This window comes from Ascaphus truei, chromosome 14 (assembly GCF_040206685.1).
Source record: "Ascaphus truei isolate aAscTru1 chromosome 14, aAscTru1.hap1, whole genome shotgun sequence".
In the NCBI taxonomy this organism is placed as follows: Eukaryota; Metazoa; Chordata; class Amphibia; order Anura; family Ascaphidae; genus Ascaphus; species Ascaphus truei.
The window spans coordinates 20,444,598-20,460,688 of NC_134496.1; the positions used below are offsets into that span (position 1 = coordinate 20,444,598).

At 51.7% G+C, this 16,091-nt stretch overlaps 1 protein-coding gene across 1 annotated transcript in view; it reads right to left on the reverse strand.

Annotated features, from left to right (window-relative positions):
* Window positions 1-1,360: 1,360 nt before the first annotated feature.
* Window positions 1,361-16,091, reverse strand: part of CCDC88B (coiled-coil domain containing 88B) — a 31,593-nt gene continuing 16,862 nt past the window's right edge. Inside the window, 10 exon segments of the mRNA XM_075570050.1 lie at window positions 1,361-1,486; window positions 2,497-3,207; window positions 3,210-4,058; window positions 4,061-5,543; window positions 6,041-6,225; window positions 6,988-7,204; window positions 7,463-7,609; window positions 7,707-7,856; window positions 8,419-8,500; window positions 9,874-10,040. Of these exon segments, the coding sequence (XP_075426165.1) occupies window positions 2,576-3,207; window positions 3,210-4,058; window positions 4,061-5,543; window positions 6,041-6,225; window positions 6,988-7,204; window positions 7,463-7,609; window positions 7,707-7,856; window positions 8,419-8,500; window positions 9,874-10,040 (3,912 nt within the window). The 3' untranslated portion in view covers window positions 1,361-1,486; window positions 2,497-2,575.

The following is a 16,091-nucleotide window of genomic DNA, read 5'->3' on the forward strand; positions in this document are numbered from 1 at the left end:
TCTGTATATGGAGGGTCTCTCTGTACACAGGGGATCCATCTCTGTATATAGAGCGATCTCTCTTTGTATATAGGGTTTCTCTCTATCTATGGGGGGAGTCTTTTTATATAACAGTTTCTCTCCTTATATAAGGGGGTCTCTCTCTGTATATAGGCGTTACCTGTGTATTACAGGCAGTGGCTCCAGTACTCGGTACTGATCCATGATCTTATCCAGCAGTTTCTGCTTCTCGTGCTTCAGCTCGGTCAGTTTCTCTCTGGGGGGGGGGGGGTCAGGGAGGGTCATTGGGGTAAATGGGGGGTCATTACGGTCAGCAGCGTCCTGAGGTACAGAAGGTCATCAAAGGTCATAATAAGGGGTCATGCAGGTCGGATCCTAAGAGTTTAAGGTACACTAAGCTAAGTGGACCATGTGCCACAGGTGGTCGAGTAGGCATGAGGTCAGAGGTCGTGGAGACTGTATTGGTGAAAGATATGGGAAGGTTAAAGGTCATAAAGGTGAAGGTGGTCACAGAATGTGAGAATAGAGCGGGGATGGTGAGGGTCAGGTGTCAAAGGTCAAGAGATGCAGAGGTGGGAATTGTCGTAAAGGTCAGGCTGTTAAGACTAAAGGTCAGAGGTAATAGGTGTGGTCATAGAAGGTCTAGGGGATGTACTGGTGGCCAGGGATATGGGGTCAGGAGGCCAAGGGTCATATTGTGGGAGGGGTCAGGAGGTCAGAAACATGGAGTCAGGGAGGAGAGAACAAGAAGTCATAATGTGGGTCACGGAGGTCAGGCAGGTGAGGTCAGTCCTACAGGTCAGGGCGTCCGGAGGAGAGGTCAGAGGTCTCCCTCACCGGTAACGTCTCTCCTCCTCCTGTCTCAGTTCCCCACTTTGCAAACTGCGCTCTAATAACTCCCGGTTATCACGGCTCAGAGCGCGTAGCTGAGACAGCAAGAGACTGCTCTGATCCTGAAGAGACAGCTTCACCTGAGACACCACCTGAGGGAGAGAGAGAAAGCAAGACAGATGAGAGTGAGGTAGATACGGAAGGGGTGGGGGGGATGGAGACAGTTAGACAGTGGGAGTGTGAGACAGTCTGAGACACACCTGGCATTGTTCTGAGAGAGCTGCATTGCTGATCTCCATGCGCTGCAGACGCTCTCTCAGTTCCCCACGCTCTGTCTCCACCTGCGCTCTCTCTCTCTGCTCCGCTCCCAGTTGTCTCTTTGCCTCTCTCAGCTCCGACGCTCTCTCTCCTGATGTTCGCTCCGTGCGAGACAGCTCCTCTTGCAGTCTGCGGGGATAGAGCAAGATGGCTGTTCCTTTGCGGCACTTCCCTCTGCTGTTCCTGCACGCTCTCTCCCCCCTACACTCACCTCTGCTGCTCCTCCTGCAGTCTCTGGTTCTCCCGCTGCAGTTCCTGCCCTCTTCCCTCCTGCTCCTGCAGCTGCCTTTGCACTTCCTGCTGTAGCTGCTCTCTTTGCTCTGTGAGCTGGGAGAACCTGCAGGAGACCAACAAGCAACATCTGTGTGTGTGAGGCGTGCGCTCCCTGCACCCTTCCATGCTCACTACACACACGCTCTCCCTGCACACACGCTCTCCCTGCACACACGCTCTCCCTGCACACACGCTCTCCCTGCAGAAACGCTCTCCCTGCACCCTGCACACATGCTCTGCCTACACCCTGTACTCGCGCTCTCCATGCACACACGCTCTCCCTGCACCCTGTACTCACGCTCTCCCTGCACCCTGTACTCACGCTCTACATGCACACACATTCTCCCTGCACACACACTCTGTGCATGCACGCGCGCTCCCTACACGCATTTTCTCTGAACACATGCTTTCCATGCGCACACACGCTCCCTGCACTCACGCTTTCCCTGCACACGCACTCATGCAGCCTGTACACACGCACGCTCTCTGCATGCACACGCTCTCTGCACCCTGTACTCACACTCTTCTTGCACCCTGCACACACACTCTCAGTGCATGCACACTCTCCCTATATGCATTTTCTCTGAACACACCCGCTCCCTGTACTCACGCTTTCCCTGCACACGCACTCATGCAGCCTGTGCACATGCACTCTCAATGCATGCAGCCTGTACACATGCACTCTCAATGCAGCCTGTACACACGCACTCTCTCCATGCACACGCTCTCTGTACTCACACGCTCTCCCTACACACCCACACACTCTGTACACAAACACACACGTGCTACCTACACACGCACTGCCTGCGCACACACAAGTTTTCCTTGAGCACGCGCTCTCCTTGCACACACACAAGCACGCTTTCCCTACACACACATGCGCTCTCCCTGCATAGACGCGTGCGCTCTCCCTGCGCACACACACACATGCGCGCTCTCCCTGCACACACACACATGCTCGCTCTCCCTGCACACACACACACACATGCTCGCTCTCCCTGCACACACACACACACATGCGCGCTCTCCCTGCACACACACACACTCGCTCTCCCTGCACACACACACTCCCACCTCTCCTTCAGCTCCCGATGTTCCTGCGTCAGTCCCCTCAGAGCGCTCCTGCCCTTGCGCTGCTCTCTCTGCGCTCTCTCTAGCTCCCCCTCCTGCCTCTGCAGGTCCCTGAGCAGGGAGTCACAGCGCCTCTGCACCTCTGTGCGCTCTCTGCGCACTCCCTGCAGCTCCAGCAGGAACAATGACAGCGAAGAGTCAGGGGCAGGGGGGGGATTAGAGAGGAGGGGGGGAGTGAGGGGGCAGATATAGGGAGGGGGGCAACGCTCGCTATTAACTGTCTCTCTAGTGACTGCATCTCCCCAGCGCTCTCTTCCAGCTGTCTCTTCAGTGACCACTCTGCCCCAGCGCCCTCTTCCAGCTGTCTTTGTAATGCATTTGCATCCGTAGCACTTTCTTGAAGCTGTCTCTTCTGTGACTGCTCCTTCTCTGCGCTCTCTTCTAGCTGTCTCTTCTGTGACTGCTCCTTCTCTGCGCTCTCTTCTAGTTGTCTCTTCTGTGACTGCTCCTCACCTGTCCTCTCTTGTAGCTGTCTAGTCAGTGACTGCATCTCCTCAGCACTCTTTTGCAGCTGTCTCTTAAGTGATTGTATCTCTCCCTCTCTTTCTTCAAGCTGTCTCTTCTGTGACTGCTCCTTCCCTGTGCTCTCTTCTAGCTGTCTCTTATTTGATTGCTCTTTTTCTTCCAGCGGTCTCTTTAGTGACTGCATCTCCCAGTGCTCTCTTCTAGCCGTCTCTTCTGTGACTGCTCCTCCCCTGTACTTTCTTGAAGATGTCTCTTCTGTGACTGCTCCTTTCCTGTGCTCTCTTCTACCTGTCTCTTCTGTGATTGTTGCTCTCCTGTACTTTCTTGTAACTGTCTCTTAAGTGAGTGCACCTCCTCAGCGCTCTTTTGTAGCAGTTTCTTAAGTGATTGTATCTCTCCCTCTGTTTCTTGAAGCTGTCTCTTCTGTGACTGCTCCTTTTCTTCCAGCTGTCTCTTTAGTGACTGCATCTCCCTAGTGCTCTCTTCTAGCTGTCTCTTATGTGATTGCTCATTTCGTTCCAGCTGTCTCTTTAGTGACTGCGTCTCCCCAGTGCTTTCTTCTAGCTGTCTCTTCAGTAACTGCTCTTCCCCAACAGTCTCTTCCAGCTGTCTCTGTAAGCCCTGTGCATCCTCAGATCTTTCTTGAAGCTGTCTCTTTAGTGACTGCTCCTTCCGTGCACTCTCTTCTAGCTGTCTCCTCTGTGACTGCTCCTCCCCTGTGCTTTCTTGAAGCTGTCTCTTCAATGTCTGCATCTCTTTAGCGCTCTCTTGCAGCTGTCTCTTAAGTGATTGTAACTCTCCCTCTTTTTCTTGAAGCAGTCTCTTATGTGACTGCTCCTTCTCTGTACTTTCTTGTAGCTGTCTCTTCTGTGACTGCTCCTTTTCTTCCATCTGTCTCTTCAGTGACTGCATCTCCCAAGTGGTCTCTTCTAGCTGTCTCTTCTGTGACTGATCCTTCCCTGTACTGTCTTGAAGCTGTCTCTTTAGTGACTGCTCCTTCCCCGCACTCTCTTCTAGCTGTCTCTTTTGTGACTGCTCCTCCCCTGTGATTTCTTGAGCTGTCTCGTCAGTGACTGCACCTCCTCAGCGCTCTTTTGCTGCAGTTTCTTAAGTGTTTGTATCTCTCCCTCTCTTTCTTCAAGCTGTCTCTTCTGTGACTGCTCCTTTTCTTCCAGCTGTCTCTTTAGTGACTGCATCTCCCCAGTGCTTTCTTCTAACTGTTTCTTCAGTAACTGCTCTTCCCCAACAGTCTCTTCCAGCTGTCTCTGTAAGCCCTGTGCATCCTCAGCTCTTTCCTGAAGCTGTCTCTTTAGTAACTTCTCCTTCCCTGCACTCTCTTCTAGCTGTCTCCTCTGTGACTGCTGTTCCCCTGTGCTTTCTTGAAGCTGTCTCTTCAATGTCTGCATCTCCTCAGCGCTCTCTTGCAGCTGTCTCTTAAGTGATTGTATCTCTCCCTCTCTTTCTTGAAGGTGTCTCTTCTGCGACTGCTTCTTCCCAGCGCTCTCTTCCAGCTGTGTTTTCAGGGACTGCTCTTCCCCAGCACTCTCTTCTAGCTGTCTCTGTAAAGTCTGTACTATTTCAGCACTTTCTTGAAGCTGTCTCTTTAGTGACTGCTCCTTTCCTGTGCTGTCTTCCAACTGTCTCTTAAGTGACTGCTTCTCTTCCTCTTGAATCTGTCTCTTTAGTGACTCCTTGCCTGCGCTCTCTTCCAACTGTCTCTTTAGTGACTGCATCTCATCAGCGCTCTCGTGCAACTGTCTGTTAAATGTTTGTATCTCGCTCTCTTTTTCCTGAAGCTGTCTCTGTAAAGTCTTTGCCTCCTCAGCGCTATCTTGAAACGGTCTCCTGAGAGAGTGCACTTCTGCAGTGCTCTTTTGCAGCTGTCTCTTTAGTGAATGTGACTCTCCTGTTTCATGTAGCTGACACTGTAAAGCTTCTGCCTCCTCAGCGCTCTCCTGAAGCTGTCTCTTTAGAGACTGTATTTCTCCAGCACTCTCTTCTAGCTCCATCTTCAGTGATTGCATCTCTTCAGCTCTCTCTTGCAGCTGTCTCTTTAGTTGCTGCTCATCTCTAGCGGTCTCTTGCAGCTGTCTCACGAGAGACTGAACGTCTGCCACACTCTCTTCCAGGTGTCTTTTTAGTGATTGCACCTTTCCTGCACTCTCTTCCAGCTGTCTCTTCAGTGACTGCTCGTCCCCTGCGCTCTCTTCCAGCTTTCTCTTCAGTAACTGCTCCTCTACTCCACTCTCTTCCAGATGTCTCTTCAGTGACTGTTCGTCCAATGCACTCTCTTCCAACTGTCTCATCAGTGACTGCTGCTCTACTCCACTCTCTTCCAACTGTCTCTTCAGTGACTGCTCCTCTCCTGTGCGCTCTTTCAGCGGTCTCTTCAGTGGCTGCTCCTCTCCTGCGCTCTCTTCCAGCTGTCTCTTCAATAACTGTTCCTCCCCTGTGCTCTCGTGCAGCGGTCTCTCACACTCTCCCTGCAGACGGTCTCTTTTCCCCAAACTGCCCCCGTCTGGCTCCTGGGGGGGTCAAAAATAAACCGGACCTGTTAACTCTCCTCTCTCTCTAATTCTCCCCCCCCTCCCCCATTTGTCTCTCCCTCCTCCCTCTCTCTCCCCCTTTCATCTTTCCCCCCTACCTCTCTCCCCTTCCTCCCCTCTCCCTCACTTTCCCCCCTCCCTCACGTTCTCCCACTCCCCATCCCTCCCTCTCTCTCCCCCTTTCATCTTTCCCCCCCCACCTGTCTCCCCTTCCTCCCCTCTCCCTCACTTTCCCCCCTCCCTCACGTTCTCCCACTCCCCCATCCCTCCCTCTCTCTCCCCCTTTCATCTTTCCCCCCCACCTGTCTCCCTTCGTCCCCTCTCCCTCACTTTCCCCCCTCCCTCACTTTCTCCCACTCCCCCTCCCTCCCTCCCTCTCTTTGCCCCCCTCCCTCTTCCCCCCTCCCTCTTTTCCCCCTCCCACTCTCTCCCCCCCCTCTTCTCCCCCCCCCCCTCTGTTCCCCCATCGCTCTCACCTCTCTGACACAGAACTCTCTCAGTCTGTCCTGGGTCTGTAGCTCTCTGTCTCGCTCCCGTTGCATTTTGTCAGGTGGTCTCGAGGTCTCCAGGTTCTCTCCAGTCAGAGCCTGCAGTCTCTCTCTCAGGTTCTGGCTGTCTCTTTCCAGCCGGAAGAGAGACAGCTCAGAACTCAAGTCTAGAACTGAGAGAGAGGGATAGAGGAAGGGGGGGAGGGGGAAAGAAAGGTATGGAGAGGGGGGGGGGGGAAGAAACGTAGTGAGATGGGGATAAAAAGGTAGGCAGAATGGGGGGAGAAAGGTAGGGAGAGGGGGAGAGAATGGTGGGGAGAAGGGGAGAGAATGGTGGGGAGAAAGGTAAAGAGGGGGGAGACAAAGGTAGGGAGAGGTAGGGAAATAGGGGGGACAGAAAGGTAGAGAGATGGGGGGATAAGGATAGGAGAAGGGGGGGAGAAAGGTAGAGAGATGGGGAGAGGGGGGGGAGAGAAAGGTAGGGAGATGGAGATAGGGGGAGAGAAAGGTAGGGTGAGGGGGAGAGAAAGGTAGGGTGAGGGGTAGAGAAAGGTAGGGTGAGGGGTAGAGAAAGGTAGGGTGAGGGGGGAGAGAAAGGTAGGGTGAGGGGGAGAGAAAGGTAGGGTGAGGGGGGAGAGAAAGGTAGGGTGAGGGGGGAGAGAAAGGTAGGGTGAGGGGGGAGAGAAGGTAGGGTGAGGGGGGAGAGAAAGGTAGGGTGAGGGGGGAGAGAAAGGTAGGGTGAGGGGGGAGAGAAAGGTAGGGTGAGGGAGGGAGAAAGTTGAAAAAGGATGGATAGAGAGAATGGAGGGGGGAGACAAAAAAACAGAGGGGGAGACCGGAGTAGAGAGATGAGGAGGGAAAGAGGGGAGAGATAAATTATTTAGACAAGCTGTCTCTTTCTCCGACTGCCTCATTTTCTACTCTCAGATACTCACTTTCGTTGTCTGTCTCTTGCAGTCCCTCCCAGTCTCTCTGTCTTTCTCCCTCTCCGTCAGACTCAGGTTCTCTCTCCCAGCTCAGGCCGTCTCTCCGTCGGACTCATGCGCTCTCTCCCAGCATGGGCTGTCTCTTCCTCAGCACTCTCACCTCCTCGGCCAGAGTGAGATTATCGTGTAGCAGAAACTGCACTCTCTGGCACTCCGCGTCTCTCTCCTGCGAGACAGGGCGGTCCCGTCAACGGACATCCAGAAAGAGACATCTCAAGAGATATGTCTGGATGTCTCTTTCGTTGTCTCTATCCAGAAGATAGTACCAGACGGAGACATCCAACGATATATAGACAGACATCCAGAAGAGACAACCATAGAAACAAGAAGAAGAGACATCCGCAAGAGACGTTCAGAGAGCTCTAGGGAAGCACAAGAAACATCAAGAGACATCCACACGTAAAGAGACATCACTTTCACTCACCATCTCCAGACTCTGCAGTCTCTCTTCTAGATAGTGCTTTTCTCTCTCGCATAGGTGCAGTCTCTGTGAGCGCTCTCTCTCCGCAGATAGCTGACGCTCTAATGCCTCCTTATCCTCTAGCAGACCCTTCGAGAGCTCTCTCTCCTCCTGCAAAGAATGATTGGAGCCGCCATTAATTGCGCCCGCTAAACCTTCCCCTATTCCAAGCCCCAGTGTGCCATTGAAGATCTTTGAAGTGGGAGACCTGCAGGGATCGGTGAGAGACCTCCAAGGTGCGCAGTCTCTCTGTGAGAGTGTTCACTTGTGTCTCAGAGCGTCGAAAGCGCTCTCTTAGAGCGTCCAGTTCGTCCCGGTAACCACGAGACAGCACAGCTAGGGGGGAGAGCTCCTGGACCTAGGGGGGGGGGGAGAGAGAGAGTGAGTAAAAGGGGGGGGGAGAGATATCGGAGGGAAAAAAGAAAAGGGAAAGGGGGTGGAGAGGAGGGCAAAGTGAAGATAGTGAGGGGATAAATACAGAAAGAGGGAGAGAGAATAGGAGAAAGAGGGGGAGAGAGAGAACAGGGAGAAGTGGGAGAGAGAGAGGAGAAAGAGAAAGGGGGGAGAGAGAGAACGGAGAAGGGGGAGAGAAGAGGAGAAAGAGGAAGGGGGAAGAGAGAGAGAGAACAGGGAGAAATACAGAAAGCAGGGGAGAGAGAAGAGAAAGAAAGGGGGAAGAGAGAGAGAGAACGGGGAGAAATACAGAAAGAAGGGGGAGAGAGAAGGAGGGAGAGATAGAAGGGGGGAAAGAGAGAGAGAATGGAGAAAAATACAGAAAGGGAGAAGAGAGAAAAGTGGAGGTAGACAGAAAAGGGGGGGCAGTGGAATAGATCAGAGGGGGAGGAAATGGGCAGAGTAGTGTGCGTGCGTGGTGTCAGTACTAGTCCCCACAATGCACTGGTGTCACGTGCTCTCTATACCTGCTGACGCAGTTTTCTTAGCTCCACCTCCAGCGCTTGCGTCTCCTGCTGACCGTCCAGTAGCTCCTCTCCCTTCTCCTCCCTTGGGGCAGAAATGGATGGGGGGTGGGGGTGGGGGTGTTAACCACAATGTATTCCGTCCGTCATCCATCCAGTTATAAAACTCCTCTCCCTCCCTTTCTTTCTTCTTCTCTTCCCCCTCCCTCTCTGTGTGTGTCTCTCTCTCCCCTTTCTCTCTTCTTCTCTTCCCCCTCCCCTCTCTGTGTGTGTGTCTCTCTCCCCTTTCTCTCTTCTTCTCTTCCCCCCTCCCCTCTCTGTGTGTGTGTCTCTCTCCCTTTCTCTCTTCTTCTCTTCCCCCCTCCCACTGTCTCTCTTCTCTCTGTATACCTACTTCTCTCTCTTTTCCCCTTACACCCTCCAACTTCCCACCTCTGTCTTTTCCTCACTCTAATTTTTTTCTCCCCATTCTCCCCTCTTCTCTCTCTCCTTCCCCCCTCTCACCTTCCTTCCTCTTTTCCTCTCTCTCACCCTCTCAGTCCTTCTACTCCCTCTCATCCCTTCTCTCTCTCTGTCTCTCTCTTCTCCCCTCCCTCCATATTCCCCCTCTCCTCTTCTCGCTCCCCCCTCTCTTTCTGTCTCTCAAATTCTCTCTCCCCCTCTCACTCCTGGCACTCCTTCAGCCCACCTCTCTCTCCCTCTCTCCCCTCTCTAACTCCTGCCACTCACTGTCACCCCATCTCTCCCTCTCTGTCCCTCACTCCCCCCTCTCTTTCTGTCTTCCCCATTCTCTCCCTCTCTCCCCCCTCACTCCTGCCACTCACTCTCACCCCATCCCTCTCTCCCTTTCTCCCACCTCTCACGCCTGGCACTCCATCTCACCCCATCTCTCTTCCCCTCTCACTCCTGCCACTCACTCTCACCCCATCTCTCTCTCCCTTTCTCCCCCCTCTCATACCTGGCACTCACTTTCTCCCCCTTTCACGCCTGGCACTCACTCTCACCCCATCTCTCTCTCCCCCTCTCACTCCTGGCACTCACTCTCAACCCATCTCTCTCTCCCTTTCTCCCCCCTCTCACTCCTGCCACTCACTCTCATCCCATCTCTCTCTCCCCCTCTCACTCCTGGCACTCCCTCTCACCCCCCTCTCAGTCCTGCCACTCACTCTCACCACATCCCTCTCTCCCTTTCTCCCACCTCTCACGCCTGGCACTCCATCTCACCCCATCTCTCTTCCCTCTCACTCCTGCCACTCACTCTCACCCCATCTTTCCCCCTCTCACTCCTGGCACTCCCTCTCACCCCACTCTCAGTCCTGCCACTCACTCTCACCCCCTCTCACCCCACCTCTCTCTCCCCCTCTCACTCCTGGCACTCCCTCTCAGTCCTGCCACTCCCTCTCACCCCCCTCTCAGTCCTGCCACTCACTCCCCCCCCCCTCTCTCTCCCTCACTCACAGTTCCTGTCGCACACGCCGAAGTTTGCTCTGTAGATCAGCGAGTTGCAGTGAGTGGCTCTGCCAGAACTGGGGGTCAGAGGTAACATTTTGGGTTCCCCCTCGAATCCGAAGGTCACTGGGAGAGGTCGGGGAGGTCTGCTGGTCCCAAGGGAGGAGAGACAGCCGCTGTGGGGAAAGAGAGGGCTCTGTATATAGCAGAGAGTGTGTATATGGGTATACTGCCTCCTAATGAGTGAGACTGCCTTCCAATGAGTGAGACTGCCTTCCAATGAGTGAGACTGCCTCCTAATGTGTGAGACTGCCTCCTAATGAGTGAGACTGCCTTCCAATGTGTGAGACCGCCTTCCAATGTGTGAGACCGCCTTCCAATGTGTGAGACCGCCTTCCAATGAGTGAGACTGCCTTCTAATGAGTGAGACCGCCTTCCAATGTGTGAGACCGCCTTCCAATGTGTGAGACCGCCTTCCAATGTGTGAGACCACCTTCCAATGAGTGAGACTGCCTTCCAATGTGTGAGACTGCCTTCCAATGAGTGAGACTGCCTTCCAATTTGTGAGACCGCCTTCCAATGTGTGAGACTGCCTTCCAATGAGTGAGACCGCCTTCCAATTTGTGAGACCACCTTCCAATGTGTGAGACTGCCTTCCAACATGTGAGACTGCCTTCCAATGTGTGAGACCGCCTTCCAATTTGTGAGACCACCTTCCAATGAGAGAGACCACCTTCCAATGAGTGAGACCGCCTTCCAATTTGTGAGACCACCTTCCAATGAGTGAGACCGCCTTCTAATGAGTGAGACCACCTTCCAATGAGTGAGACCGCCTTCCAATGAGTGAGACCGCCTTCTAATGAGTGAGACTGTCCTCCAATGAGTGAGACCCTTCCAATGAGTGAGACCACCTTCCAATGAGTGAGACCATCTTCCAATGCGTGAGACTGCCTTCAAATGAGTGAGACTGCCTTTCAATGTGTGAGACCCCCTTCCAATGAGTGAGACTAACTTTCAATGTGTGAGACCGCCTTCCAATGAGTGAGACTGCCTTCCAATGTGTGAGACTGCCTTCCAATGACTGAGACCGCCTTCCAATTTGTGAGACCACCTTCCAATGTGTGAGACCGCCTTCCAATGTGTGAGACCGCCTTCCAATTTGTGAGACCACCTTCCAATGAGTGAGACCATCTTCCAATGCGTGAGACTGCCTTCCAACGTGTGAGACTGCCTTCCAATTTGTGAGACCCCCTTCCAATGTGTGAGACTGCCTTCCAATGAGTGAGACCGCCTTCCAATTTGTGAGACCACCTTCCAATGTGTGAGACCGCCTTCCAATTTGTGAGACCACCTTCCAATGAGTGAGACCATCTTCCAATGCGTGAGACTGCCTTCCAACGTGTGAGACCCCCTTCCAATGTGTGAGACTGCCTTCCAATGAGTGAGACCGCCTTCCAATTTGTGAGACCACCTTCCAATGTGTGAGACTGCCTTCCAACATGTGAGACTGCCTTCCAATGTGTGAGACCGCCTTCCAATTTGTGAGACCACCTTCCAATGAGAGAGACCACCTTCCAATGAGTGAGACCGCCTTCCAATTTGTGAGACCACCTTCCAATGAGTGAGACCGCCTTCTAATGAGTGAGACCACCTTCCAATGAGTGAGACCGCCTTCCAATGAGTGAGACCGCCTTCTAATGAGTGAGACTGTCCTCCAATGAGTGAGACCCTTCCAATGAGTGAGACCACCTTCCAATGAGTGAGACCATCTTCCAATGCGTGAGACTGCCTTCAAATGAGTGAGACTGCCTTTCAATGTGTGAGACCCCCTTCCAATGAGTGAGACTGCCTTTCAATGTGTGAGACCGCCTTCCAATGAGTGAGACTGCCTTCCAATGTGTGAGACTGCCTTCCAATGACTGAGACCGCCTTCCAATTTGTGAGACCACCTTCCAATGTGTGAGATCGCCTTCCAATGTGTGAGACCGCCTTCCAATTTGTGAGACCACCTTCCAATGAGAGAGACCACCTTCCAATGAGTGAGACCGCCTTCCAATTTGTGAGACCACCTTCCAATGAGTGAGACCGCCTTCTAATGAGTGAGACCACCTTCCAATGAGTGAGACCGCCTTCCAATGAGTGAGACCGCCTTCTAATGAGTGAGACTGTCCTCCAATGAGTGAGACCCTTCCAATGAGTGAGACCACCTTCCAATGAGTGAGACCATCTTCCAATGCGTGAGACTGCCTTCAAATGAGTGAGACTGCCTTTCAATGTGTGAGACCCCCTTCCAATGAGTGAGACTAACTTTCAATGTGTGAGACCGCCTTCCAATGAGTGAGACTGCCTTCCAATGTGTGAGACTGCCTTCCAATGACTGAGACCGCCTTCCAATTTGTGAGACCACCTTCCAATGTGTGAGACCGCCTTCCAATTTGTGAGACCACCTTCCAATGAGTGAGACCATCTTCCAATGCGTGAGACTGCCTTCCAACGTGTGAGACTGCCTTCCAATTTGTGAGACCCCCTTCCAATGTGTGAGACTGCCTTCCAATGAGTGAGACCGCCTTCCAATTTGTGAGACCACCTTCCAATGTGTGAGACTGCCTTCCAACATGTGAGACTGCCTTCCAATGTGTGAGACCGCCTTCCAATTTGTGAGACCACCTTCCAATGAGAGAGACCACCTTCCAATGAGTGAGACCGCCTTCCAATGAGTGAGACCGCCTTCTAATGAGTGAGACCGCCTTCCAATGAGTGAGACCGCCTTCCAATGAGTGAGACCGCCTTCCAATGAGTGAGACCGCCTTCTAATGAGTGAGACTGTCCTCCAATGAGTGAGACCCTTCCAATGAGTGAGACCACCTTCCAATGAGTGAGACCATCTTCCAATGCGTGAGACTGCCTTCAAATGAGTGAGACTGCCTTTCAATGTGTGAGACCCCCTTCCAATGAGTGAGACTGCCTTTCAATGTGTGAGACCGCCTTCCAATGAGTGATACTGCCTTCCAATGTGTGAGACTGCCTTCCAATGACTGAGACCGCCTTCCAATTTGTGAGACCACCTTCCAATGTGTGAGACCGCCTTCCAATGTGTGAGACCGCCTTCCAATTTGTGAGACCACCTTCCAATGAGAGAGACCACCTTCCAATGAGTGAGACCGCCTTCCAATTTGTGAGACCACCTTCCAATGAGTGAGACCGCCTTCTAATGAGTGAGACCGCCTTCCAATGAGTGAGACCGCCTTCCAATGAGTGAGACCGCCTTCCAATGAGTGAGACCGCCTTCCAATGAGTGAGACCGCCTTCCAATGAGTGAGATCGCCTTCTAATGAGTGAGACCACCTTCCAATGAGTGAGACGTCCTCCAATGAGTGAGACTGTCTTCTAATGAGTGAGACCACTTTCCAATGAGTGAGACCGCCTTCTAATGAGTGAGACTGTCCTCCAATGAGTGAGACTGCCTTCCAATGAGTGAGACCCTTCCAATGAGTGAGACCACCTTCCAATGAGTGAGACCGCCTTCCAATGAGTGAGACCGCCTTCCAATGAGTGAGACCACCTTCCAATGAGTGAGACCGCCTTCCAATGAGTGAGACCATCTTCCAATGAGTGAGACCACCTTCCAATGAGTGAGACCATCTTCCAATGCGTGAGACTGCCTTCAAATGAGTGAGACTGCCTTTCAATGTGTGAGACCCCCTTCCAATGAGTGAGACTGCCTTTCAATGTGTGAGACCGCCTTCCAATGAGTGAGACTGCCTTTCAATGTGTGAGACTGCCTTCCAATTAATGACTCCTTCCAATAAATGAGACTGCCTTCCAATGAGTGAGACCGCCTTCCAATGAGTGAGACCGCCTTCCAATGAGTGAGACCGCCTTCCAATGAGTGAGACCGCCTTCCAATGAGTGAGACCGCCTTCCAATGAGTGAAACCGCCTTCCAATTGGTGAGACCACCTTCCAATTAGTGAGACCATCTTCCAATGAGTGAGACTGCCTTCCAATGACTGAGACTGTCTTCCAATTAATTAATGACTCCTTCCAATAAATGAGACTGCCTTCCAATGAGTACGACTGTCTTCTAATTAGCAAAAAAAAGTCAGTGTGCGCTGTCCCTTTAAATCCTCTCTCTCCTAAGTCAGCGTTTTTCTCCTTGCTGCTCCCAGTCTGCCGTGATCAGCGGGGCACTTCCAAATACATATACTCACAAAAGGGGCGCAACCCCTTCAACCCCCTGAAGAAGTGTCAAGTCAACACGAAACGCGTTGTGTGGTGAGGTCAGCGCAGCGACGGGATACACGTGACGATGGAACCCCGGAAGCTGCTAGCAGAATACACCACGAGCAGGACGCCGACTGAAAGTTAAGGCTGGTAGCTATACAGGCAGTCCTCGGTTATCTGACACAGGGGCCTATGCAGAGAGCAGCGAATTTTAAAATTGGCAAATTTATTAAAAAGTAGCTTTTTTGGAGAGTTTTATTCTCCATATGCAGAAAAGTGCGAATTCTGCTATGTTTAACATGGATGCGTGTGGCGAGTTTAAATTGGCGAGATGCGCGCTTCAGAAACGTGTAAAAACAAATTCGCGCCTTTTTTTTCCCTTTGCAATGGCCGCGAGCGGCAGCTTCTTGCCAATTTTTTCTGGCGAGGCAAAAAGGAGACAATCGCGCCATTTTATTGGCGCGAACAGCCGCTAGATGCCGTTCGCGCCTCTCTGCATACGGATATTTTTAAAACTGGCGAGATTGAGGTTCTCGCCAGCCGCGAGGCGAGTTTTACAAATAGAAAAGAAAAATTGGCGCGTTTTTCGGAACTCGCCATTTTCTGCTGCTTTCTGCGCGATTTTCTCCAAAAAATGGCGAATTTCGAAATAGCGCTGCTCTCTGCATAGGCCCCACAATGCGTTACTCAAAATGGCGTTGGATAGCGAAACGTTGTAAAGAGAAACACGTTTTCCCATAGGAACACTGTTTAAATGAAAGGGTCTGTTCCTGAAGGCATTTTTAACACTAAAATACACCAAATATTTTACGCAGGCAATAAGACATGCAGTACACACATAAATTATATAGTGTATATACTGTATTAAATATATATATATAATATAACAATAATTAATATATTATATAGTATAATATAATATTATATAGTATTAATATAATATATAGTATAATATTATATATATATATATATATATATATATATACGCTCTTACGACGCTTTGCAACGTTGTGTATATGTGTATATATGTAACCCTGTTATCCCCCACCCTAAGTGAGATTGGGGGGGGGGGGGGGGTACACTCCTGCTCGGGTTACTCTCAGGTGTATTGGTGCTGCATACCTGCTGGTAACAGGAGGGCTGAGGGCTCCGCGGTGTTGTGGGGAGAACCAGGACAGGGACAGGAGGGGGGACAGGTTACCTTGGTCTTGTCATCTCTGGGTGGTGCAGTGCCTCCAGCCAGTAGGGATCCTCTGGGGTCTTCAGAGGAGGGACCCCCACTGACAATCTTCACATACCAGAGACAGGGATCCACACAACAATGTCTTTCTGTAGTTTATTGCAGCATATAATTCCAGCATAACAGCACAGTCTGTAATCATCATTCCTTTCTCTCTAGCTCAGAGCCCTGACTAGCAGCATGGTCTTTTTTGCCCCCCACCCTCCAACCCAGGCATGGGTGGAGGGAGAGAGAGTTCCTGGAATCACTCACTCTCTAACTCAGTACTCACAGACTAACTGACTGAACTAACTGACACTCTAATTTAGGAGGCATGTCCCAATTTGAACAATCCTTGGGGAGTGTCTCTAACTCTGACTCATTACAAGCCAGAGCAGGATACAGATTGGCCCACACACAGCAGGGGATGTTGCAACCAATATCCACCCCTTGGATTGACATCCTCATGTTGCAAGGCCCGCCCTTGAATATTGCTACAATCTTCAAGGCTGAAATGCACATGCAGGCCACCTGAAGGAATTAACCTTTCCACTACCTGTACTAACAGGACTGACAGAGGAAAGGCCCAGAAACAGCAATAGCTGCTGAAGGCCAGGCTATATATATATATATATATATATACACATACACATAAACAACGTTGCAAAGCGTCGTAAGAGCATTGGATAAGCCGTTTTGGCGTTGTAAAAATGAACATAGGTATGCATTGCATAGCGTTGGATAAGCCATTCGTTGTAAAGCGAAGCGTTGTAAAACGAGGACTG